This window comes from Sesamum indicum, linkage group LG2 (assembly GCF_000512975.1).
Source record: "Sesamum indicum cultivar Zhongzhi No. 13 linkage group LG2, S_indicum_v1.0, whole genome shotgun sequence".
Taxonomy (NCBI): Eukaryota; Viridiplantae; Streptophyta; class Magnoliopsida; order Lamiales; family Pedaliaceae; genus Sesamum; species Sesamum indicum.
Genome location: NC_026146.1, coordinates 988,134 through 998,082, shown reverse-complemented (window position 1 = coordinate 998,082; position 9,949 = coordinate 988,134). Strand labels below are relative to the sequence as shown.

Here is a 9,949-nt window from a genome sequence, read left to right as displayed (position 1 = left end):
AACATAAGTGGCTGGGAATTGCTCAGTCAAGAATATGACTTCACTGTATATTGGATTTGAATGAGTCCACTAGATAGCTATTTCATTTGAATAAGGTAAGTTAATTTCCATTTCTTTTGTTAGATGATGTATCACTTTCCTGTGAAGAACTTTTCCATCTCATCAGCTTCTACAAGTAGCTTGTGTCAACATCCAACATGCAGTTATATTGTGCCAAAATGCAAATGTGGAAAGAAATAGAGACAAAACTTTAAGCAAATAAATGGATAATCATGTAACACTTCATTGTAAGAACATGATAATGGAGGAGTGGGGTTGAGTTGGAATGGTTCATTTTAATATATATTCTTTCCCACTAACTGCATTCTGTTTTCCTCACAAGGGGAAGAAGGAAAAACACCATCAAAACCAATGACAGAGCATCACATCAGCAGATTACGCAGCAGACCTTCACAAAACTTGCTTTATTTTGCTTGTTATCAATAATCAACTGGGTTTAAAATTGATTCTTGGGTCAGATTGTCCATCACTTCTAGGAAACTAAAGCCTAGCCTTGTGCAAAACTAACAGCTTAAGACTGCAATGTTTCTAGTTTGAAATTTTCATGTGATGATAATAGGTTCACAAATTATAGGCTTGGAGGCAATATAAACAAAGCGATTCACCAAGCACAATGCTTAGTTTTGCGACTGCCCACCAGCTAACTTTAGTCAGCTCTTTATCAACTGGAATTGGAATTTTCCGCAAATCAAGACTCATGCTGTTTCCATCAATACATAATAGACACATAAAGAATGCCTAACAGATCAGCTGAAAGAGAAGTCCTGGAAGTTCACCAGAAAGCTTAAGAGTAGGCTGTACAACACTATTCTTGGGCATAAAATTAACACAAAAAAAAGATATGTTTTAAGAACAAAAATAAAAACAACTCCTTTCTATTCTTCCAACTGCAAGCATACAGACTTTGTGATGGATGTGATCCACAAATGCTTAAGAAGCTAAAGCAAAGGAGAAATCCGAGAAGAATTATGGTTTACTGAATAGAAGCAATGCTGTAGCAGAAGTCTTCACCATATCGATCCAGTAATGTAAGTTTCGTCTTTCAACATTCTATAAGAATCAAGGAACAGGTACATGACCAGAGACAAAATCACACTTCCTCTCTTCATTCAAACTAGTGCTATAATAATCCTCGAGTGGAAAAATTATGTCAGTATAAATTCAGGATGAAATATAACCATACAGAAACCAGGAAAATTGAAGCAATCAATTTCATATATTCAAGGCATGCATCACTATGATCGATATTAAGTCATACTACAATCTCTATAATGGAGTTAGACTATGCAATAAGTGACAGCATAAGTTGTTTTATATAAAACAATTGCACTAAACACCATGATTTCTTTGGCTGATAGTTAGAATACAACTCACTGTAATTAGTTCATAAATTGTCGTAATAGAACAAACCTAATCCATGATTTACTTGCTCAAGTTGCTGAATTTCCCCTATATGGCGTCCTTTCTGTTTTAGAGCTAGCTCTATTCCTTGAGAAATCTAACTTTTGTGGTGGTCTTCTAGGAATATCCATATCGCCACCTCGAATATTCGTTCTCCCAGAAAACCTAGTTGAACTCTTGTACACATTTTCTTCAGCTCTTCTTCCATTTGCACTCCTTGCTAAACTTCTTCTAGGATTCTTCTCTTCAAAGGTTGCACCTTTCCTTTTGAATTCCCCTCTTGTAGTTACATTTTCACCCTGAAAGGCCACCCTAGTTGAACTCTTATACACATTTTTTTCAGCTCTTCTTCCATTTGCACTCCTTGCTGCACTTCGTCTAGTATTCTTCTCTTCAAAGGTTGCACCTTTCCTTTTGAATTTCCCTCTTGTAGTTACATTGTCACCCTGAAAGGCCTCCTTGGACTTATCATTCTCATCATCATCAGACGAATCATACATGTCATTATCTTCTTCCCCACCCTCACCATCCTCTGATTCCTCTCCTCCTTTAATCACATCAATACCTGTCTTTTTCTCTTTGCTTTTCGGTTTCTCCTCATCCTTCACTACATTCATCAATTGGACATATTTGAACCTCATATTCATCAAAGGATGCCTATCAATAAACATCCCTCTCTTATATGCGTCCCTCAAAACCACAGTATATGTCCCAATCTTACTTGAGACATAGAAAATCCCTGGATGTTGCAAAATTGCACACTTAAACCTCGCCCTCAGCCCAAAACACTCTCCCAAACTAAGAAGGCTGTCCCTCTCTGCCTTCTTCCCAACAAAAAGACTGAGCAACTCATGCAACACTGCCACTGCCCACTTATCTGACTCATCGGTTTTGGTGGCCAAATGCGTTGCATTCTCATAAGGCGACACATATGGCAACTTCTGCCACTCACCCACCCACTTCTTGTACTTCTTATCTATCTCAAACCCTTTCGAATACTGCAAAGGAAATTGAATCTTTCCATCCTTTAGCCGCTTCTTTTCCATCTCGGATACTGCAAACTCATCACTCCAGCAAACCAACTCAAGCACCTTACTATTTTCACCAAAATTCTTCCCATTAATCACCCGAAAATAATCCGGAAACTCGGGAATGATAACTTTCTCATAATCTTGGGGCAAACCCAGTTCCCATTTCAACCTTTCCAACAGAACGATCGGAATTTTATTTATTCTACTTATCATCAACAACTTCAGCAGGCGGCCCGCAATGTCTTGCTTATAGTCTACACTCTGGTAGAGCAAATTTTCCTCGGAGTTTAAAGACACAATTTCGGGGGTGAGTTTAATATGGGGTTGGATGTTGAGAGAGCCCGGGCGGAATTCTTCAAAAATTGAAGGGTATTTCCGAATAAACTCAATGGGACGAAATGGGACTCCTAAGCGTTCTTTCGATTCGGTTATTAGGGAGAGTGGGACTGATTTTGATGGCTCGGAAATGATGAAGTTTTTAAGATTAAGCAGAGGTTTGAGGTGCTTCTCACGCTCCACCGCGTGGTCGAGGCCCCGGTCCCGCGGACATCTCAAGGAGGATACAGCATCATACAGAGTGCGAATGTGGTGGTGATGGTGGTGGCGGCAGCGGCTGATGTAGGCGGAGTGGTAGCGGTGGAGGAAATGCATGACAAGGTTTTAGTAGGGTTGTCAAATTCCTATAGCTCGCATTATGTATTTGGAAATGTACATATGAATTAGGTCAAATTCCTTTAGGTCCTTAAATTTAGACTCAATTACAAAATCGTCCCATAATTTTTCATTTTGTCAATAATTTACCGGCCAAAAGTTTTAATATGATTGAAATACCCTTGAATATATGACATGATATAATTAAAGGAAAAAAAATGCAATTTACCATATGTATAAAGAAAAATAAGCAATTTACCATATGTATAAAGAAAAATAAGCAATTTACCCTATGAAAAATAAAACAGTAATTTAGCTTTCGTATTATCATAAATAAAACAAATATCCCCTTAGATCCATCGGTGCACTACATATATATATATATATATATATATTCCTTTCTTGCAAAAGAGTGACTTGGGAGGGAATATTGAAGTGCTAAAAGTTTTAAAGCCATATTCTATTCAGAAAATTGCACATTCTCTACAGAAAGTAGTTGTTTCCTTTCGATGGGTTCAAACATTTGCTTTGAATCATCATGTTCAACCTTATTAAAATTTGAATTGTTCAAAATGTATAAATATAAAAGAAATTTAGTTTCATGTTGCAATTAAGAGTTTTTGAAAAAAAAAATACATTTGAATTATTAGTAGGATTTTGGAAAATAATACAACTATTAATATATGATGGCATTGCAAAACTACAATTTTATTCGATATAGGACTAAATTGAAATTTTTGGTCGAAAATTATGTATGGGATGGGAGGACGATATTGAGGAAAAAAGAAGAAGATATGGACTACTTTGCAATTAAGATGTAAAATCGGGGCGAAAAGATGAAATTTTTCGCTTTTTCAAATAGTAATTGAGCAGGGAGTTGGAGGAAGAAGTTACGAAACGGAAGGAGCCACGGGTAAAGTCGTCGCGAGTCGTTGACACGGCCAGAGATCAGTGATGAGCAATACGGCTGCAAGCTTTTCAACCGGTGCCGCGGCGGCCAAATCTTTCGATTTATCCGCCGTTTCGAGCCCCAAGAGATGGCTCCTCTCGGAGGATCAGCTCCGCCACTGCTACGAAGCTCTCAAAGTTTTCAAAGGCAAGAGATTTGGCTCCCCGCAAACGATCCATCATGAGTTTCAGATATTAGAGGTATTTAGGGAACTGCTTCGGATATATGTGCTGATTTACTTGTTCGTTGTTTATTTTATGAGCATGGTTGTTTGCGATTTCGTAATTTTGTATTGCTTTTAGATTGTTTAAATTGAAATGCTAGCTACTGTTTGTATGACGGCAGTAAGGTGTTAATTTCCGTCACCTTTTGTTTTGTTTGTTTCTCAAGCTAGTAAATGAAACTAGACATGCGTGTGGAATTAAAAAGGTGGTGAGAATGGGAATAATACGTTTATCTTCTTTAAATTCCTTAGGCGATGGAATGAAGTTCCACTTTTGAGTTCCCTTGTAGTTTGTAAACGTTGGGAACATAGAGCAATTTAAGGATTTATATATGGCTGAGTTCTGACTTCAATTTAAATGCGAATGAATTCTGGGAATATCTAGATTAACAAGATTAGGCTGCTCTTCATTTACTTGAAAAGTTTATGGGATTTCAGCAGTCGCAATTCTTGTCATGGGTCTTCCATATAAATGATATGGCCATCATGTGGGAAAGGTATATCTGATTGCTGGTTAAGTAAATGAGGTGCTAGATGTAAGAACCTGTAATATGGCACCAGACTCTGCCATGTCTTTATTTATCCTTAAACGGTGAGATTGAATTTGAAAATCTTGGTTCTCTTGCTTTGGTATGGTGCACTTGAAAAGCTGAAGCAGTTACATCCAGCTTCTGTTGTTAAGGAAAATGGTTTAGCGGATAGGAAAAGGAAAATACTAATGTATTTCGGGAATAACTAGTTACTGTTATTACTGAATGAAGTGTTGACAAATTTTTGTATGGTGAGCACCTCCTTTTACATGTGTCTTCCTGTAATTGATTTGCAAACAACTAAGTGGATTCCACCAGTTGCTCTAGGAGCAGCACTATATTAGTTACCGAGAAATTGGTGTACACTTCAGGTGAATTATTTTGTTAGGGAACATTGCAATTTGTCTTTTACCGGTTCACTGCATGACCTATCACCCCCTATGAGAGATAAACTTGGAAGTTAAAGACCAACCAATCACTGAACATACCATGCATTGCATCTCCACATTCATTCTGCTTTTTTATTTTGCACCGCCACGTATTGTATGTCATCTTAGTGTAGTGGAGCTCTATCTCTGTTTCTGTTTCTATATGTATTCTATTCATCCTGACTTACATTTAAGCAATTTGTGATGTCCCCAACCTAGTTTCTTTTCTACATTTAATAATGTGGAGCGTACATTGCTTGATTACAGGCAAGAAGAATGGAAGCTTTGGAAATGAGAAGTAGATGCACTGTTGCGCTCAACAGCGTCCATCAGCGCAAGAACCGTTACACTGATGTCCTACCATGTACGCTAATTGGCAGGATAATGTGCTTCACCATTTAAATTATTTGTTCATCTTTCCGGATCAGGAATAATAACTTTTGAACTTTGTTGCTCAGTTGACGATAACAGGGTTATTTTAAAGCAACATAAGGATTACAAACCTTCAGCAATGGGATATATCAATGCAAGCTTTGTCATGGTCTGCTTTCTTAATCTATTACTAGAATTTGATGCTGTTTTAAGGCAGACTTATAACACACTTGGTCTTGTATATTGATTTTTTAATCCATTCCCAAATGATTCTTTTGATTGTAGACTTCTGAAAGTGTTTCTCGGTTTATTGCAACTCAAGGTCCACTGCCAAACACCTCAGAGGACTTCTGGGAAATGGTACTTCAGTATCATTGTCCTGCCATAATTATGCTCACCCGGTTGGTTGACGGTACCTACGTAAGCAATCTGATCTTGCGATCTCATAGCAAAAGATAAGTAGTATTATGATGTAGTGATTATGTTTGCTACCTTCTACAAAAGAGTCATTGCTTTTATTTTTCTCAGCTTTTGCGAACTTTTTCCCCCATTATTAGTGTGACCGTTTCATTTGATTGAACAGTAAGTAAATCATCAACGTGGAAGCTGCTTCCTTGAGCATGCATTTTTGTATATTTAGTTGGCATCCTATTTATTGTTATTTCTGTATGCGGTTAAGTGCATTTGATTTCTACTAGGATTATGCCGTTCATGTTAATTCAAACTACTCCTGATTTTGCCTGATTCCTGTAATGAAACGAAATACAGGCAGTGAAGTGTGGAGATTACTTCCAAGCAGAGGATGGCCCTAGAGAGTTCGGAAACATATGCATCACTACCAAGTGGATTCAAACAACAGATACTTCATTAATTCTGCGATGCTTAGAGGTGAAAAACAAGGAGGTGAGGAATACTTGCGTAGTCTATAAATGTTGAACTCTTATAAAGAGATTTCTCCACATGTGAATCGCAGATTACCGGTCACATGCCCAACTAAGAATGTTAGCCCAAAAAAGTATGATGCCTATTGAAGAAGTGCAGTAGGAAGTGTTTGCTGCATTTGCAATTAATGTACTGGATTGATTTGTTAACCCAAATTTGGCCTCAACCTTGTTCTTCTTTCCTTCTACCTTTGAACATGTGCCACTTCCTTGATTTGGCGCACTGTAATTCGATATCTATAAATAAGTTAAGCTTTGAAATCTGAAATTTTATCCAAAAAAACGAAAAGAAAAGAAAAAGAAAATGATACGTAATATTGTACAGCGTGAAAACAAGCAATTGAGAGAATTTGCTTTCGGAACTCTGTTTTATTCTCAATTTGTTGACCTCTAACTTTCAGTTGAACTGAAGAATCGAGGTGCTTGGTTGCGTTGACACTTATTCTGTCTTTCTGAAAATATTCTGGTAAAGATAGAAGTGGAGTTTTATTATGAATAAAAACATTTTATATATTCATGTGTACAGTCAGATGTGTCACCATTATCTGTTTTGCACATTCAATATCCTGAATGGCCGGATCATGGAGTTCCAAAAGACACTGTTGCTGTTCGTGAAATCTTCAAAAGAGTATCTGCTATTCCACCCAGTCTTGGGCCAATTGTTGTGCACTGCAGGTCTGCCTTCTAGACTGACATAATGTGATTATCAGAACTTTCTATATAGTCTGACACTTATTTGCTTTAGCAGTGCAGGTATTGGTAGAACTGGAACATACTGTTTGATCCACAATACTATCCAAAGAGTTCTTATTGGAGATATGACTGCTTTGGATCTTGTTACCACCATCACCACATTTAGGTCACAACGAATTGGAATGGTTCAAACAATGGTACAAATTCTTGATACTTCGTCATTCATATTCTGTAGTGAGAGTGACAAGAAGGCGTCTGTGCAATTGAAACTAGTTATTCATTGCTTAGATCACGTAAACTATCTTTCATCATTGAAAAATCATACTTCATGTTGGGGGAAAGCATAGTGTATCCTAATATTGGAATAAGGATATTTTTGAGTTACTTGTGTGTTTCTCCAAATATTTGCATTTATTTTAGCATTTGGATATCATTCAGTTAATAGGTATGAGAGGAGAGACTGATTGAACATACGTCCATTTGGGTTAACATAAATGATGATAGCAAATTCAGATTATCTTTGAAATCCTTCACTATTTGATTCTCCCAGACTTATTGTCACTATTTGGACATAAATTAGAAAAGTAAGAGTGCTGGTAAGATTATATACTGCTAAAAGTTTTCTGTTAAATAATTTTGGAAGTGATTTCATGCATCTTGCTGACTATATACTCCTTGCTTTGCAGGAACAGTATCTCTTTTGCTATGATGCAATCGTTGATGAACTTGAAGACCTCATATCAGTTAGCAACTCCCACGGTGGTTCGCATTGATATTTTAGTCTTCCGTGCAGCAAATCAGCCTCGTTTGCTTCTATGGACTACATATTTATTCCTTCACCTTCCTACTGGTTCTAGGCTAAATCAATAACTTTACATTGGCCATAGGTATTACAGAAAAATGGGTCCATTCTATACCTTATTTGACTCAAATCTGAAAAACCTTCACTCCGTGCATTGTATACGAACTTTTATTCTTCTTGAAACTGACCAACCATGGTACCTCGTGCCAAGCAACTCATGAATCTTTGGTTATTAAGGTTTGTTGTACGGAGAACAATACTGGATGTCTGCGCAAAATTGTTTGCAGTGTTTGCAAAGCATTCTCTAAAAGATTGTTTATGTGCTGGAAATCAAGAAGGATTGTTTTCTAAGCTTGAGGCATGGATTTTCTCGAGTCCCATGGCATACCAGGTGCTCCCCATTATGCTAGGTTAATGTGCCGAAAGATGTTATTGATATTGCAAAACATCAGCATCACTTCAAGATTTGTGAAGTGCACAGGAATATGAACATGAAAATACTCTGAGGAAAATCTGTGCCTTAAAATTTCGAGGTATTTCATGCTGATATCCAAGGTTGTATTCATCCCTACTGTTCTCTTAAGGTGAGATCTTACCCTGAGGAAAGGTAACTCCTACGTCGTCGAGAAAATTCTTCTTGACAGATCTTCTTGACTGAGTTCTCGGGGAAACCAATGGTTGAAACAAAGCTTGGAAAAAAAGGCATATAATTAGTCTGCAAATCTTGCAATGAGGTCTGGGATCCATCATTCTCAGCTGACCATATAGATATGTTTGAATGTGAGTTGATGAAAAACCTCAGAAAATAACTTGAAATTTTCCAACTATATATACTTCTTTAAGGACTGGAACTTTTGGACAGTCTATTCTAGTTCCCTATTTGTGATGGCAATGAATTCCTGACATATGATTATGATTTGTTGTGTTCTCGAAATTCTTTTGGTTGGACTGAAATCTATGTTGGTCTATTTGATTTAAAGGGTATTTTATCACATAAGAATTGATTTGATGTCGAAAATATTCAAAGAAAATTAATGACTTTACCTTTTCCTTATTGTCGATTTTAGTCGCTATCTTTCCCTTTCCACAGAATTATTCAATGTAATTGAATGCATTATAACAACTCAAAATTCAAATTAATTTGGTATTTGTTTAGACAATTTTAAATTCTTCAATAGTAAATTTTAATTATATTTTATTAAATAGGGATAAATTTTAAATTCTCCTAACATGAAAAGATTTGAAATTTTTTTAATTTTATATCCATCAATTTAAATATAACATAAAATACGTATCAATTATATGTTTACAGCATTGCAACGGGTCAATTGCTTACTAGTTAACTCTTTGGTAAACAATTAAATATAATATAATGGCACAAATATAAATTGATTATAATTAATTGAATGCATAAGGTTGGACAATCAATCGCACTCATAATAAACTAATGCTCCGATCAAATTAAATTAACCAAGTACACTTTTTTTTTAAAACTCAAACACAAATTCTTGAGTTCACCACTTGTCCTTGACCAAATCTTATTTGCACCCTTTAGAAGTCTGATTGATTAATATTAATAACTAAATTAAAACAATGAAGTTAAGCTTACAAAAATAGAGTATTAGAGCATCAAATTTGCAGAAAAGGCCCTGTAGTTTCCACAAACTGGAGAGGTAATTTCAAGAATCAAAATTTTATCCTGATTTTCTATTTCCATTTTGTGATGAAGAATCAAGAATAGGTTATCCACACTTTCTAACTTTGATGACAAAATTGTCACAGTGGTAAAAACTGAAAATGGTAATTAGTTAGCAGTGCAACCTTGACTTCAAAGATTACCATAATTACTACGCAAGATGTATTTTCAC

The 9,949-nt window shown here is 36.2% G+C and overlaps 2 protein-coding genes across 3 annotated transcripts; one reads left to right on the top strand and one right to left on the bottom strand.

Moving 5' to 3' along the window:
* LOC105176250 (protein ROOT PRIMORDIUM DEFECTIVE 1) lies at nucleotides 1,304-3,312 on the bottom strand. The gene has a single exon (XM_011098991.2). The coding sequence runs from the start codon at nucleotides 3,141-3,143 to the stop codon at nucleotides 1,491-1,493; it is 1,653 nt and encodes a 550-aa protein (XP_011097293.1). The 5' UTR covers nucleotides 3,144-3,312; the 3' UTR covers nucleotides 1,304-1,490.
* On the top strand, nucleotides 3,892-8,411 carry LOC105176234 (protein-tyrosine-phosphatase PTP1). 2 transcript variants are annotated; one of them, XM_011098970.2, is made up of 8 exons: nucleotides 3,892-4,292; nucleotides 5,541-5,637; nucleotides 5,732-5,814; nucleotides 5,931-6,065; nucleotides 6,414-6,548; nucleotides 7,113-7,261; nucleotides 7,332-7,476; nucleotides 7,966-8,411. In XM_011098970.2, the coding sequence occupies exons 1-8, from the start codon at nucleotides 4,098-4,100 to the stop codon at nucleotides 8,050-8,052; spliced, it is 1,026 nt and encodes a 341-aa protein (XP_011097272.1). In that variant the 5' UTR covers nucleotides 3,892-4,097; the 3' UTR covers nucleotides 8,053-8,411. The 2 variants fall into 2 exon arrangements, with proteins under 2 accessions (XP_011097272.1, XP_011097280.1); XM_011098978.2 differs by having other exon boundaries at nucleotides 3,898-4,292; nucleotides 7,335-7,476.